Raw genomic sequence first — 16,642 nt, 5'->3', positions numbered from 1 at the left:
GCCACGCCGCATTGAAGCAGTCATTTCTGCAAAAGGATTCCCGACCAAGTATTGAGTGCATAACTGAACATAATTATTTGAAGGTTGACTTTTTTTGTATCAAAAACACTTTTCTTTTATTGGTCGGATAAAATATGCTAATTTTTTGAGATAGGAAATTTGGGTTTTCATGAGCTGTATGCCAAAATCATCAATATTAAAACAATAAAAGGCTTGAACTACTTCAGTTGGTGTGTAATGAATCTAAAATATATGAAAGTCTAATGTTTATCAGTACATTACAGAAAATAATGAACTTTATCACAATATGCTAATTTTTTAGAAGGACCTGTATATGACTGCACTGTGTATTTTAAAAAAATTTTTTACTTTTTGTTATAATTATATTATTTTGTGTAAACCCTATATGATAAAATGCATTGAATTCAAAAATTATCCTGCCATTGCAGGAGAATGACTCCCAATATCTCTTACAGCTTTTCTGATCCCCCAACATGATCAAGAATATAAGAGGTGGTGAGTTTCTCATAGTGGGCAAGCAGATGCACTAAAGAAAAACTGAAACAGATATGTGTAAACCCTTTTTCCTAATGCACACACAAAAAATTATAATGAAAAAGGTGCAAAGATAAAGCTCTAGGGCTTATAGAAAAAAAAAGTCTGGCTGCAAAATATATATACTAAAAAAAACTCTCTACTTTGTCTAGTCATTAATGGTATTGAAATGGTTGCAATTCTGTATAGCAATTTTAATATGGAAGAGATGGTAAGCAGCTAGTTGGCTGAGCCAATTATTGTAATATTCATTCACGTTGCTAAAACACAATAGCTCTAATTTATTGAGTCTTCTGAATATTTATATTTCATGTTTCCCATTATTACTATAGCTTACCATGTACAGTAGTACAATAGTTTCACTGTAAACAGAAGTTCTGATTCTGAATGTGGCCTTATATTAAATAACCTCCTCTTAGATCTATGAGATGTTTTATATTTGGCAGATATAGCAGTTCTTAAAGGAAAGCTCTATCTTTAAAGGGAAACTGTTACATTGAACATGGTGACTGAGCTGCAGGCAATATGTTATAGAGCAGGAGGAGCTGAGCAGATTGATATGTAGTTTTATGGGAAAAGATTCAGTATAACTTGTAATTTATACATTTAAATTCCTGCTCATTCTAGCCTTTGACGTCAAGGAGGTGATCGACAGCTCTCTCCGTATACACAGTCATAGAGGGCAGGCTGTCACTGATAGGGCCACCTCCTTGACTCCAAAGTCCAGAATGAACAGAAGATTAAATGAATAAAACATACTAAATCATTTGCCATTCATTCTAGGCTTGGAAGACAAGGACATAGTCCTACCAGCCTTCTCTCTATGACTGTGTATACAGACATAGCTGTCAGTCACTGATAGGACCTCCTTGACTCCAAAGACAAGAATAAAAAGAAAATGAATGAAATATAAGTTTTATTGAAACTTTTCCCATAAAACTGTACATCAATCTGCTCAGCTCCTTCTGCTCTAAAGCATGCCACTGGCGTATTAATTAGCATTTTCATATCAACAGGTTCCCTTTAAGTACTGTAACAATGTTATATAAGAACAATAAACCCACAGCTCTGCCTGTCCACTGATTGACCCTCAACACGGAGCCTCGCCTCGTTCTTGGGGGGGATTCACTGTATGCTGTTAGAGACTGATTGCTAGGAGTGTAAGCCGCTTGGGTGCGTTTCCTATTCGTCTGCTAGCAGCTATTCGTGAGGTTCCGTCCGGAGTTTGGAGCATTCCCTTGTATGCCGTTACAAGTACTATTGGCTATCTAGTCAGCAGAAGGATATGATCATTGCCCTAATTACTGGTTGCTTTTCAGTTCTTTTACTCATGTTAGAAACTACAGTATAGATCAGATAGAATAGCTGCCATTAATAAACATTATTATGGCTTTTCATTAGCGTTTGTATATCTAGCCTGGACAGCAAGTCACATTAACATATGAATACAGGCAAATCCATACAGTTTGATCACCAAGAAAAACCTAATAGCAGCATTAGACATTCAACTTGTAATGAGCTGGACTCTAGGGGGTATTCAATTGTTGATAAGTCAATCAAGCCCATGATACATTTACAACAGAATACAATTCTGGACTCAAATACTACACACACATTAGACTTCCTACATAAATGCAGTTTTATTAAAAAAAAAAAAAAATCCAAAGAAATCAGAGAGTGGGAAATTATTTGTTTCATTTTCCACTCTTTAAAAAAGCAGATCTGGAATTTGGTTGATTGCTATATGAAGAGCTGACATTTTGTCAGAGCTATATTTATGTATGAAAGTCATCATACGAATAATAGATCTGTCAACAGCATCTTGTTTATGGTTTCCAGATCACATTAAGATTATAGCTTGGTCTTTCGATTCTTTATAATCAAAATTTGATCCGAATGGTTCAAAGAGAATGAGAAAGAGAGAGAGACTTTTCCAAGCATCCAAACTACTTCCTATTCTTGTAGAATAGTTTTGCAACACAGATGATACAAATTGAATCGGCTTACCTCCATCCGCAATGTTGGTACACGAACACAGTTTATATATGAAAAGAAGAAGTTTGTTATTAAAATTAAGTTTGTGGTGGACAACCATCCTTAGGCCTCATGCACAAAAATTTGGTTTTGGTCCACATCCGAGCCTCATTTTTTGAAGCTCGGATGCGGACCCATTCACTTCAATGGGGCTGCAAGTGGGAGAGAGCTGTGACGTCATTGCGGTGATGTCATGTCACGGACGGTGTACAGGAAACAAGGCAAAGCAACATGCATAAATGACTCGCTGGATCCAAAAGCTAAGGAACCAAAGGGAGACCCCTGCAGAAGACCTGGCACTTTCCCTGGCTGCTCAGCCTATGCAAAGATCTGAATGGTGGAAGTTTGCATATCCACGTACCTTGACTATATAACCCCTGAGCACCCTACAATAGTGAGGGGACACGACCACCGGCTCCCTACACAAGATACGGAGGGAGTCAGGGTCACCTGGGATCCTGCAAACAGAAAATAACAGATAAATGTTCAACACTTAACTTTGTAGCAGACAGTAGAACAAGATCAGCATGCACACACACTCCAGGAAGAAGTATAAGCCGCCCAGAAAAGCATTCTGGGGAGGAATTTAAAGGGAAGCAATTAGTCCAACACAAGACAGCTGAGAGAGGCTAACGAGATGAGGAACTGAATACCACAACAAAGAAACTCAAGGAGGAGGTTCTGAAAGGCCTCTGTCAGAGCTTCTCAGCTGTCTGGTTGTGACATGTCATTGTGCACATAAGAATAAAGGAAGTGTAACAAATGCAAAGTCTTGTCAGAGTTTCAGTTAGAGGTGGGTCGAATCAATTTTTTTTCCGAATCCGAAAAGGTTCTCGAATATATTGAATCTTTCGAATCTCGAATCCTATGAATCCTGTATATAAGAATTGTGTGAATGGTGTAAGAAACAAAGTGATCCAAACTCAATATTCTTTTAATATGAAAAAATAAAGTCCTTACTTTTTTAACAAAGTATTCGTCAACACAGAAAGAAAGTAACCTTAAGGACAACTGAAATGAGAGGTATATGGAGGCTGCAATACTATTGTGGGGGATTTGTGGATGACACAGTTATGGGGATCTGTGGATGGTGCTGTTATGGGAGGGATCTGTGGATGGCACACTGTTATGGGCGATCTGTGGATGACACTGTTATGGGAGGGATCTGTGGATGACACTGTTGTGGAGGATCTGTGGATGACACTGGTTTGGGGGATCTGTGGATGACACTGTTATGGGGGGATCTGTGGATGGCGCTGTTATGGGAGGATCTGTGGATGACACTGTTATGGGGGTATCTGTGGATGGCACTGTTATGGGGATCTGTGGATGGCACTGTTATGGGGGGGATCTGTGGATGGCATTGTTATGGAGGGGATGTGTGGATGGCACTGTTATGGGGAGAGGGATGTGTGGATGACACTGTTATGGAGGGGATCTGTGGATGACCATGCTATGGGGGGATCTATGGATGACACTTTATAGCATCTTATGCTATATGTGTCATCCACAGATCCCCCATAACAGCGCCATCCATAGATCACCCATAACAGCGCCATCCATAGATCCCCCTCCCCATAACAGAACCATCCACAGATTCCCCACATAACAGCGCCATCCACAGATCCTCCATAACAGTGCCATCCACAGATCCCCCTCCCCATAACAGCCCAGGCTCGGCAGTAACTTTTACTTTAACTTTAAATCAGGTTCAGCACATCTTTATTACCTTACAATGAAGCTCCAGTAACAGGCAGAGCGGGTGGCGGCGTAATGTCACTCACTCACGTGAGGCGCCTGCTCCGCCCACTTTATGAATGAAGCTCCCGCCCGCATAGCAACGAATCGGCCGATTGTTTGATAACGGATTCGTCGACAACAAATCCCGTTATCGAATATTATCGATAACTTCGATTAATCATTGCAGCCCTAGATTTGTTGGATTCGAATTTCGTAAATTACGCCGGTATTCGAGTCCACGAATCCAGCAAAATTTTAGGGATTTGTGGATTCAACTGATTTTTCGTCCTACCTCCAGTTTCAGTGTTTGTGGGATCATTATTATATGTCTACACTATGTCATTTATGAATTGTGTGAACATGTATTATATTAATAATGCAGAAATAAATAGTTATGGTGTTATTTACGTAATGAATATGATTTATTAACTAATATTAATAGTTCAAAAATAAATAGTGTTGTCTACACAATGATTGTGATTAGGGATGAGCGAATCAACTTAGGATGAAACATTCAAAGTCGATTCGCATAAAACCTTGTTAGAATGTTATACGGACCGAGTGGTCCGTACAGTATTAGAATCTATTGACTCCTATGAGCCGAAGTCATTACTTTGCAAAGTCTCGTGGGACTTCGGGTAATAACTTCAGAATTAATTTCTACTGTAAAACACCATTTACTAAACTCGGGTTCGGTTCCAAGGTACCAATTGAAACCGAACCTGAGTTCGGTAAAAGGTTTTTAACAGTAAAAAATTAATTTCTGAAGTTATTACCCGAAGTCCCGCAAGACTTCGCAAAGTAATAACTTCGGCTCATAGGAGCCAATACATTCTAATACTGTACTGACCACTCGCTCCATACAGTATTCTAAAGAGGTTTTATGTGAATCGAGTTTGAATGTTTCATACAAAGTCGATTTGCTCATCCCTAATTGTGATCTTATCTGATCCTTTGTATTAAACTGGAAATTTCCAGGAATTTTTTTTCTTTTTACCTGAAAATTTGGATTTTTTTAAAAAGTGTGTAGGGAATAATCCCAGTCCAATGCAAAATCTTGCATTCACATCTCTGGCATGCCTTATCGTAGGGGCTGTTCCTGCATAAATGTTGGCTGTTGGCCAGACAAAAAGCACTGCATGTAGCAATATTTTTCCATTCATAACCCAGCATTTATTGCCGGATCTCATTATAGACAGTAGGGAACCAGCAGTGATCTGTGGAATCCGGCATGCTGGATTCTGTGAACTCCAGCATGCAGTTATTTGCTAGAACAGCCCGCCAGAAATGTTCCCCGGCTTTATTTGTCTTTTTCTTTCAAGTTAGATATTTAACCGTTTGATAAAATAAATTTCCATTGAGCTTGTGTCTGAGCTTTCCGTACTTATTAATTGCAAGGTTTCCTTCTTATACAGTGATATATAACTCATATATTGCTGCAAACATGGTTGCTAGTAATGAGCAAAGTTATCAATAATTCAATTTGGCTGCTTTGTCGAATTTCACAATTCGCATTCCATTGTATGTAGCAGGCACAATTACAGGGAATGGTGATAGCATGCCCCCGTTATTGAACCCCTTAGATGCCGCGTTCATCACTGATCACAGCATCTGAGATTTAAATAGGGGCCTTACAGGGGTTAATCAGGGTAAAAAAAATCTTGGGGTATTCAGCCCGCACAACCCTTAACAGGTGCAGATTGCTATGGCGAAATACAGATACAAACGCAAAAACACAAAATGCAATTGCACACTGCAACCAGCACTCTGCCCTGCCTTTATGCTGGATGTTGAATAAGGCATTGGTGTACATTTTGGCCAAAGCGTAATAAGCCACTCACCATGTCAAGGTCGCCTTAATGAGTGGTCCCTAACACTATTCCGCTTTCATCGGATCCAGGGATGCAAGTACCAACATATAGTTCGCTCAGCATGCATGTTGGTACTTGCATCCCTGGATCCGATGAAAGCTGTAATGGCACCGGACGGAGTTAAAAGCAGAGTGTGCCTGGCGTGCATGCTGCACCTGCGCTCTCTGGACTTTGTGTGGCTGTCATGGCCCATGAAAGGTTGGAACTAGTGTTAGGGACCACTCATTAAGGCGACCTTGACGTGGTGAGTGGCTTATTACACTTTGGCCAAAATGTACACCAATGCCTTATTCAACATCCAGCATAAAGGCAGGGCAGAGTGCTGGTTGCAGAGTGCGATTGCATTTTGTGTTTTTGCGTTTAAAAAAAATCTTGCTTGGTGACGTGATGATGTCACCGCACACACAATTTTGCATCGGTTCTTCAATCAAGATGGCTGCTATGACCTCTGCACGATCAAATGGATGAGGTATGTATTTTTTTTCACTGCCACCTCAGGAAAAATAGATTTGTTACCATGAAGCATGAGGAAATTTGGCTTTGTGGTGAATTTAATTTTTCCTAAAATTTGGAGCAAAGTCATTTCATTTCACTTCGGTTCGCTCATCTCTAATAGTTGCATTATTTGGTGAAAATGCCATCTAAATATTTCTGAGGTCAGACTTTGAATGTAGCACTTCCAACCCCTCCTCTCCCAGCAGGAAATCCTAGAAGAACTTCAATCACCAAGCAGCAGCTGAAGTGTATCCAGCCAGTTAGCTGCATATAACTAAATGACTGTATCTTTATCTATTAAACTGAGGAAATGCTATCAGAATAATAACAGCTGCCCATGTGGCTACATGGCCCAAAATTTCAGCTCCCAAAATGCCTAATAAACATGCAAATTTGGTTTGACAGAATGTGCATGATATTTCAATAAGTGACGGGAAATAGAAATCTGAAAAAGACTTTGGGCACAGTTTATCTTTAGGGCGATGGCGTCCCTGTCAAAATTGACTGGATGCAGCAAGAAGAAACTCCTGACTAATGCCTAAAACAATCTTATGATAGGAAGACAAGTCATTTTGATAGACAGATGGCAAGCACATAAAAGATTAATGTCTTGGGAACTGCTGGTACTATATCCTCACACTGAGTGTTGGTATTTTGCTGCTTTCCTTGTAGACCTGTGTTAGTTGCTTTACTGTATATACTGTTCTTGAATACCTGTGGTCAGAAATGTCTTAACAGGTCAGAATAACACTTCAACAGGCTTAGAATTAATTTCATAAAGAACTGAAGGTGATGCTCATCATAGCTAAGCAAAGTCCTTGACATTGTTAAAGCAAGAAAATTTGCTCAATCGCAGCCAATCAGTCAAAATAAAGAAGAAAGGCCCAAAGTTTCGACCTTAACCTAAATAAAAGTTCTTGTCATTGAACAAGCTTACAAAGCAGTACAGTCACACACAGGAATCAAGGAGTTCTGAAAATGGATTTTCAGAAAAATAGCAAAGTTATAGTTGACAGTTTTTTGACAGAAGCTGTTTGGGTTTTCAAGCTCAGAGCAAACTTTCACCTTTCGGAATGTAAAATAGAAATCTAAGGTGTTTTTTTTTTTCAAGTCAAAATGCTTTTGTTTCTATTTTTGCTTGACCTATCATGGGAATTTTGGCTTGAGCTGGAGTAGGAGAAACTTCTGGTGGTCCATGCCCCTGAAAGGCTCATTTGATGCATATTTTGACAGTCTGTGTGCCATAAAAGAAAATCTACACCAGAAACATAATGTATGCCAGCTTTTATAAATCTGCCAGGTCGAGGGAGGTCCCCTCATTTGTTGCTAAACACTGCTCATTTTTTGGGGAGTGGTAAGAGTTGTGTCAAGTTGAAAAACTTTTTATTTATTTTTTTGTTATAAAACTGGCACAAGTCGAAAAATAAATTCTCTGCATAGTTTTTTTTTTAATTGGAGCTATTATAAGATCATTCCATAGGTCTTAGGAAAGTTGTCAGAAACTGTAAAACACATTTTTTACAATTTCTTTATTTTCTGCTCTATGCTAGTGTATTGAATGAAAAATATTTACCCAAAATTGAATCCCTATATTCAGGGAAACATAACGAAGCTGTATACATTGTACATTGATCTCACAGAGTTTCCCAGCATCTTTCTGAATTCAGAAGTGGCGATTTCTGCATTTGAGGACAAATACTCAGTATGTGCACTGTTTTCAGGGGTCTTAGTGATAAATAACTAGTGTTGAGCGTGAATATTCGAATCGCGAATTTTAATCGCAAATATCACCACTTCGAGAATTCACAAATATTTAGAATATAGTGCTATATATTCGTAATTTCGAATATTCTAGATATATTTTTCATCAGTAACCTCCCTTCTTGCTTGTGGGCCAATGAGAAGGCTGCACTGTCTTTGTCTGAGCTTAGCAACATCCCTAGCAACCAATAGGAAAGTTGCCTACCCCTTACTATATAAGAACCTCCCCAGCAGCCATTTTCTGAGAGAGACAGCAGTGTCATTGCTGTGCTCTGTGATTTACTGTATAATTACATTAGATAGATAGATAGCTTATATATATAATACAGATAGTTAGTGGGAGATCAGTGTAGGTTACATAGTGATATAGTGTAGCTGATCCAGTGAAGGGTATTAGTGTGATAGGAAATACTGAATTACTCAGGAAACTTCTAGCAGCTTGAAAAATTTTGCAACAGTGACCCACGCCTGTATTGCGCGCAATACGCGCATATTACATTGCCGATTTTCACAATCAAGAAAAAAATCACAAATTCTCAAATTCGCGAATATATGATGAATAGTCGCCAAAATATTCACGAAATATTGTTAATTTGAATATTGACCCTGCCGTTCATCACTGCAAATAACTGGTTATTTCAGTTCCTTATTACACTGTAGAGGTGATCAGTTTGACAACCCGAGCTCTGCATGTTGAAAAGACCATTTGCCCATTAATTTACACAAAATGTGCAGGAAGGATTTAAACATTTGAAATATATCTAACTGTGAAACAAAACAGAAGCAAAAGTGCTGTAAAAAATAAATATGGTTTTTAAAGGTATGAGGGACAAAATATTACATTCAAATTATGAATAAACTATATACTGCCTACATATATTCCAGGGGTTTTCAATTTTTCACAGATTACCTTGTAAACTAAAGGCTGTATTACACAGCCCAATTCTGCAGGCGATTGTCCAGGAGTACTGTAAGTGCTCCTTCCCAGCAACCGCATACTCGATAGCGGAGGAGACATCAGCTATTACATGCAGCGATCTCCTCCAGAGCATGAGAAGGAGCAATCATTATGCCATCACTCGTACCCATGCTGTCTAGTTATTTGCCGGCAGCAGATCGTGATTAGACAGCACAATCTGCCACTGGCAAATCGTGTTCGTTTAGCAGGCTGAAAGATCACAATTGCTCAATGAACGAGCTCGCTCACCGGATAATTGGCGGCAGTATGATTGCTAACAAGCGTTACTACAAACGCTAGTTAGTGATAATCTGCCAGACATTCTACCACTGTAATACAGACTTTAAACAGATACTGTATATCACCATTTATATTTCTATTGTCATTTGGCTTTTCAGTTCAGTTGTGAAACCCATTAAAGGGGTTGTCCGATTTTCTATATAGATGACCTATCCTCAGTATAGGTCATCAATGTCAGATTGGTGAGGGTTACTCCCGGCACCCCTGCCAATCAGCTGTCTGAAGAGAATGCAATGCTCCCGCAGCACTGCATTCTCTTCACTGTTTACCTGCTCACCGTCAGCATTACAGTGACGAGCAGGTGTAACTACAGCTTCTCCGTCCCATTCACTTGCATGGAATGGAGTGTAACTACAACTGATCCCTCCCATTGAAGTGAAAGGAATGGAGATGCTATAATTACACCTGCACACCACCTTGTTATAAGGTGCACCTTGTGGCCCCCTGTGTGCCTTCAGAAGCTCTGAGCTATCATAGATTTTAGTCTTTAGTTACACCATAAAACTGCCGTAAAGATAAATGTGGCGGCTCCACTCACACCCATGTTGCATACATTGTTGCATAAATTGGTATATTAAAACAAAAATATTTTGCATGAAGCATCCTATATATACACTTACCTAAAGAATTATTAGGAACACCTGTTCTATTTCTCATTAATGCGATTATCTAGTCAACCAATCACATGGCAGTTGCTTCAAAGCATGTAGGGTTGTGGTCCTGGTCAAGACAATCTCCTGAACTCCAAACTGAATGTCAGAATGGGAAAGAAAGGTGGGCTACAACAGCAGAAGACCCCACCGGGTACCACTCATCTCCCCTACAAATAGGAAAAAGAGGCTACAATTTGCACGAGCTCACCAAAATTGGACTGTTGAAGACTGGAAAAATGTTGCCTGGTCTGATGAGTCTTGATTTCTGTTGAGACATTCAAATGGTAGAGTCTGAATTTGGCGTAAACAGAATGAGAACATGTATCCATCATGCCTTGTTACCACTGTGCAGGCTGGTGGTGGTGGTGTAATGGTGTGGGGGATGTTTTATGGGCACACTTTAGGCCCCTTAGTGCCAATTGGCCATCGTTTAAATGCCACGGGCTACCTGAGCATTGTTTCTGACCATGTCCATCCCTTCATGACCATCATGTACCCATCCTCTGATGGCTACTTCCAGTAGGATAATGCACCATGTCACAAAGCTCGAATCATTTCAAATTGGTTTCTTGAACATGACAATGAGTTCACTGTACTAAAATGGCCCTCACAGTCACCAGATCTCAACCCAATAGAGCATCTTTGGGATGTGGTGGAACGGGAACTTCGTGCCCTGGATGTGCATCCCTCAAATCTCCATCAACTGCAAGATGCTATCCTATCAATATGGGCCAACATTTCTAAAGAATGCTATCAGCATCTTGTTGAATCAATGCCACGTAGAATTAAGGCAGCTCTGAAGGCAAAAGGGGGTCCAACACCGTATTAGTATGGTGTTCCTAATAATTCTTTAGGTGAGTGTATATATATTCCATGTAGGCTGTTTTAGTGTTTCAGAAGGACAGTTTTTATGTTAACAGTCTTTTTAATGCCTAATGTGCAGTTTATACTGCAATATGAATACAGTATGCTCTAATTCTCCTTTGCCATGTTGTCTAAACCTAGATATAACCAGGTTTATTGGATTTAAAGGAACCGCCTGACCAAAAAGTAAAATTTAGTAGAGACAAGGAGGTGTGTGAAAAATAAAATAAATCATGTACCTTTTGAAAGTCCCATTGTTCCAGCACCATGGCTCCTTTTCCCATTTCCAGTCCCTGCCAGACCAGAAGTAATGATGTTCCTTTTCCTTTCATGTGACTGCTGCAGCCAATCACTGGCCTCAGTGATCTCATGTACATGAATGGCACAACACTGTAGAGGATTATACGTCACATGTCATTCTTGCACATGTGGTTGTTGATGAGGCCAGGGATTGTCTGCAGTGGTCATGTGAATGGAAATGAGACATTATAACTTCCGGTCCAACAGGGACAGGTTCTGCAGCATTTAAGCAGCAGGACTTTCAAAAGGTGATTTTTTTTTTTAAATATATTATATTATATATTGTAAAATATATTAAAAAATTTCAGTCGTGGGGAATTCACTTACATATTATACTGTCTTTTTTAATAGGTGAAACATGGAAATTATGCTTTTGTATGGGATGCAGCAGTTTTGGAATACGTGGCTATAAATGATCAAGACTGTTCCTTTTACACAGTAGCGAACACAATTGCAGACAGAGGTTATGGCATAGCACTGCAACATGGCAGCCCATACAGGGACATTTTCTCACAAAGGTAAGTTTGTATTATTTGTATTATTATTATTAAAATATTTGGAGTACAGGAAAATGAAAAAGTCTCCTGAGATTTTTTAAGATGGGAGTGCTGGAAATTTTTATTTACTTATTTTTGGAACTCCCATAGCAGTGAATGGAGAGGTGGCCATACATGTGAGGCTGCTCTCCCTTCACTTCAGGGGTCCAGTTCGGGAGATAGGAGTGGGTCCCAGAAGTGGGAAATGCAACTATCTGACATTTGTGGCATAGCCTTGCGGTATGCCACAATTGTTGATATGGGAAAATCTCTTTTTATTACTTGCTGAAGCCATGAGTAAAGGCACAATATTTCTGGGCATCACGTCTTCTGCTTCCCATGGTATATTTCCGGTTTTATAAACTTGCATGCTGGTTAGTCTCTGTACAGTATGTTGTCACTGTACAGTCCAATTAAAAGTTTCATATTACTATCTAGAAATGTGTGATATTTTTGGACACACTTGTCGATGAAAACCAGCAGCTTATATAGGCTTATACTCTACTGAAGTGTATTGCATTGTTGCAAATGCTTACTACAAAATTATCTAATGTCAGGAATTAGCATTCCCACATTCAGTGATTAACACAATGTATTTTCCTCTGATAAGCGTGGATGAGTGGTTTCTAAGGAAACTGCTAATGTAAAAAATAGATTTCATCTTAAGAAGCAACATGTATAGGAGGTTCACACGTTAGCTTATTAACTGCAATATGATGCAACGATGAAATCTATTTCATATAACCAGCTCATGTGTACTATAATTACCAATATTTAAGGTATTTACGGAGCAAATTTTAAGCTTAAGCTAAGACGTCTGATTTTGATTCAGATAAAGGTCAGTTTCACATGAGTGTGTGTGGTCTAGGAGAAATGCTCCATGTGACGGCCACATTTCCGGAACCTAACACTGCTCCTCTGACCTAAACTCTGCATTTTAGCTATAACACTGTAAGGGCTCATGCACAGGAACGTATTTTCTTTCTGTGTTCGTTCCGTTTTTTTGCGGACTGTATGCGGAAGCATTTATTTTAATGGGCAGAAAAAACTGAAGGTACTCCTTTCCGTATGTCTGTATTTCCGTTCCGCAAAAAAATAGAACATGTCCTATTATTGTCCGTGTGGCGAAACCAACCTCGCCACTGGGTTTTGGAGAGGCCTGTTTACCAGCCTCTTGCCTCAGGATTATGGCCCATACTAACTTTAAAGGAGAAGACAGACTGGCCGCACAGCTTAAATCTGTCTTTGGAATTGTATTTTGTTATGTGAGGGTACCCAGATAGCTAATTTTATTGTATTTGTGTAGTCTGAGTGCTATTCACCTAATAATATGCACTCAGACTTGAGCTATCTGGGGATATGTTAAATGTCTGTGTTTACTGTAAGGGTTGTGACATTGTGTGTTTAAATGGTGATTTCTGTCCTGTTGTCCCCACATGTGTATTGGCGATTTCCCTTTGTCCTGAGAGATAATTGGATTGCTCCTCAGGTGTCTCCAGGGCAGAGAGGAGGAAACCATGATGCATTGTGGGGATGTGTTGTGTCTGTGTATCCTGAATTGCTACATATCTGTCTTCCTTCTGGTCCCCTAGGGGCGTGTCCACCAGATGGGGACCTGCATAAATACGGGCGGGTAGCCCTCAATAAAGAGTGGCTGCTTTTATACCTTCATGAAGTTTAGGCTCATGTTTGGGGAATGCGATAACTACACTCTTGGGGATTGCTATATCGCAATACTCCCCTGAGTATAAGCTCTTGTAAGAGCTTGGTCAAGGTTCCTGCTCTCTGTATGTAGGAGAGGAAGCTGAAGCCCGGTCTTGGGTCCAGCGTGGGTGGAGGACGGTGAGACCCAACCAAGCTGCGGCGGTTCGTGGGGTCTGCAGTGCGTACGGTGTCAGGTGGAGTGCTTGGAGTCCTCGGAAAGCACTAGGAGCATCTATCGATGGAGGTACCCGGTTGGGGTGCCAGGCATTCCGTTACAGTCCGCATTCCGGACAAGGATAGTACTGTTCTATTAGGGGCCAGCTGTTCCGTTCTGCAAAATACAGAATGCACACGCAAACGCAAACTATTGTCACTAGTTAAGATGTTGTGAGTTCTTGTGCAGATCTACTGCACTGTAATCACACAATACCCCGAGTACAGTACAGTAGGCCTGCCGTTAGGCAGGAACTCACCAGGTCTTAAGTCAATATGATGAAATGACTTGATCAGTGCTTGATCAAATGCCCCCGTAGTTCCTTGAATATTTGTGAGTTGGTTAAGTTCTAAGGCAGGAAACTATACCCTGACCTGATCATAAAGCATCATCTTTAATGGGTTATGGATTTTCCAAAAGGTTTTAGATACTTATTTTTTAAAGCCAAGTACTGACGTGTCTCAGTGCATTCTTGTGTCTTGATAACTTCTCAAGAATCCAATTTGAAACTACTTTCTTACTTTAATGTGGGGTCATGAGCGTTGACCTTCAATAAGGACTGCAGTTCGCATGTTCTTTTGGGATATTTTGAGACTTTTTGGATGAGGTTACAAGTCATTTTTATTTGTAGGTATCTCTTGCTGTGAATCAATGGATTCTAACATCATTGTCACACTTTCGGGAGTGAGAAATGTCACCATTTTTTTTTCTAATTTCTTTAAATAGTAGAATAAGTCTACCAATATGTCTGAGAGACGGAATTTAGAGTGTAGAGTAAGTTATAATTACTCATTAAAGATGGGAGACTATCAAATGTCTGTAAGGCCTCCGGCACACGACCAGATGGCTTTTTCTGTATTTTGCGGTCTGTTTTTAAACGGATCCTTTTTTTTGTTTCAATAGTGTTTCTGCTTCCGTTCCGTTTTTCCATTTGTGATCCTTTTTTGCGGATTCCAAACGGAATCGGAAGCATACAATAATGTTTAAACAGTAAGTACATAAAAAAATTGGGCTGGGCATAACATTTTCAATAGATAGTTCCCCAAAAACAGAACAGATACGGAAGACATATGGATGCATTCCGTATGCATTAATTTTTTTTTGCTGAACCATTGACTTGAATGGAGCCACGGAACTATCTTTGAACGAAACGGAAATACGGAAATGGAATGCATACGGAGTACCTTCCGTTGTTTTTGCGGACCCATTGAAGTGAATGGTTCCGCACACGGACAGCAAATGGAACACAAAAAGAAAAACGGAATGGAAACGTAAAAAAAATAATTTGTGTGCAAGAGGCCTAAATATGGAATGTTTGTGAGGATCTGTGGTGTTATCTATAGCAACAGCAGAAGCTGAATCCAGTTAGAACCTGGTTCTGAGATTTGTTGTTTGGGCAATGTATAATACAGTTATATGGGTAATGTATGGAATTGCTTATACAGAATCTTGGTTAAGGATGTCATGGTTCCCTGAACAAATATTAATGCTATGCAACAGCCTAAGGGCTCATGCACACGACTGTATGTATTTTTGCGGTCCGCAAAAAACACGGATGACATCCATGTGCATTCCATATTTTATGGAGCAGCCGGCCCCTAATAGAAAAGTACTATCCTTGTCCGTAATGCGGACAATCATAGGACATGTTCTATTTTGTTGCGGAACGGACACACGGAGTAACTACCTTTTTATTTTTGCGGACCCATTGAAATAAATGGTTCCGTATACGGTCTGCAAGAAAAATGGAACATACATTCATGTGCATGAGCCCTATGGGATCATTCATAGTTTTTTTTACCAGGGTTTTTATTTCTTGGGGGAAAAAATGACTGAATTGCAAACAATTTACATGTTTTCTTTTTTTATTTGACTACCTTTTCTAGATTTGTTTAGTTGTTTTTTTAATTCTATATAGAATCCTAAGGTGGAAACAGTAGAAGAAAACACCATAGCTAGAGCATGCTTTGTTTTGAAAAAATGCTAACGAACCCCCAAAATTAATGGCCCTGAGTTATCATAGCCCGGCGCCATATGTCGGGCTATGATAACCAGATGCACTGCCGGATGCTGTGCATAATTTATGACAAAGCATACACCTCGTCATAGATTAGGTGCAGTATTCGGTAGTCTGTGTGTCTGTCCATGTGATTTCAGTGTTCTTCTATGCCAGAAAACTCTCCCCTCCCCACCCTTGTCACACCACCCTTTCAGAAAAGTGGAGAGGCTGCCGTTGAAAAAGTCGCAAACATGTAGTTTACAATTTTTTCACACCATTAATAGTGGCATGCTTTAATTAAAAATGTGGCCCATGTTTTATATGTAGACTATATATTTTGATACAGAATACAGAATTGAAAGTAGCATTGTGCAAAAGGCCAATGAAAATACCACAAAAAAAAACACAGCAAAACATTATGGGGGAGGGGGGGGGATTTATCAAAACAGGTGTAAAATAAAACTGGCTTAGTTGCCCACAGCAACCAATCAGATTCTACCTCTCATTTCCAAAAGGAGCTCTAAAAAATGAAAGGAGGAATCTGATTGGTTGCTGTAGGCAAGTATACCAGTTTTCCATCACACCAGTTTTGATAAATCTCCCCCTATGTGTGAATCCAGCCTTAGCTAACAATGAAACATTTAGGGGAAAATTTCTA

At 39.7% G+C, this 16,642-nt stretch overlaps 1 protein-coding gene across 1 annotated transcript in view; it reads left to right on the top strand.

The window, feature by feature from the left end:
* GRID2 (glutamate ionotropic receptor delta type subunit 2) overlaps positions 1–16,642 on the top strand; it is a 1,539,079-nt gene that overhangs the window by 1,388,296 nt on the left and 134,141 nt on the right. The window contains exon 14 of the mRNA XM_044302725.1: positions 11,883–12,049. Coding sequence (XP_044158660.1) covers positions 11,883–12,049 — 167 coding nt within the window. The remainder of the gene's footprint in view (positions 1–11,882; positions 12,050–16,642) is intronic.

Source organism: Bufo gargarizans, chromosome 1 (assembly GCF_014858855.1).
Source record: "Bufo gargarizans isolate SCDJY-AF-19 chromosome 1, ASM1485885v1, whole genome shotgun sequence".
Lineage (NCBI taxonomy): Eukaryota > Metazoa > Chordata > Amphibia > Anura > Bufonidae > Bufo > Bufo gargarizans.
The sequence above is the reverse complement of the archived record's forward strand: the minus strand, read 5'-3'. Positions and strand labels throughout refer to the sequence as shown.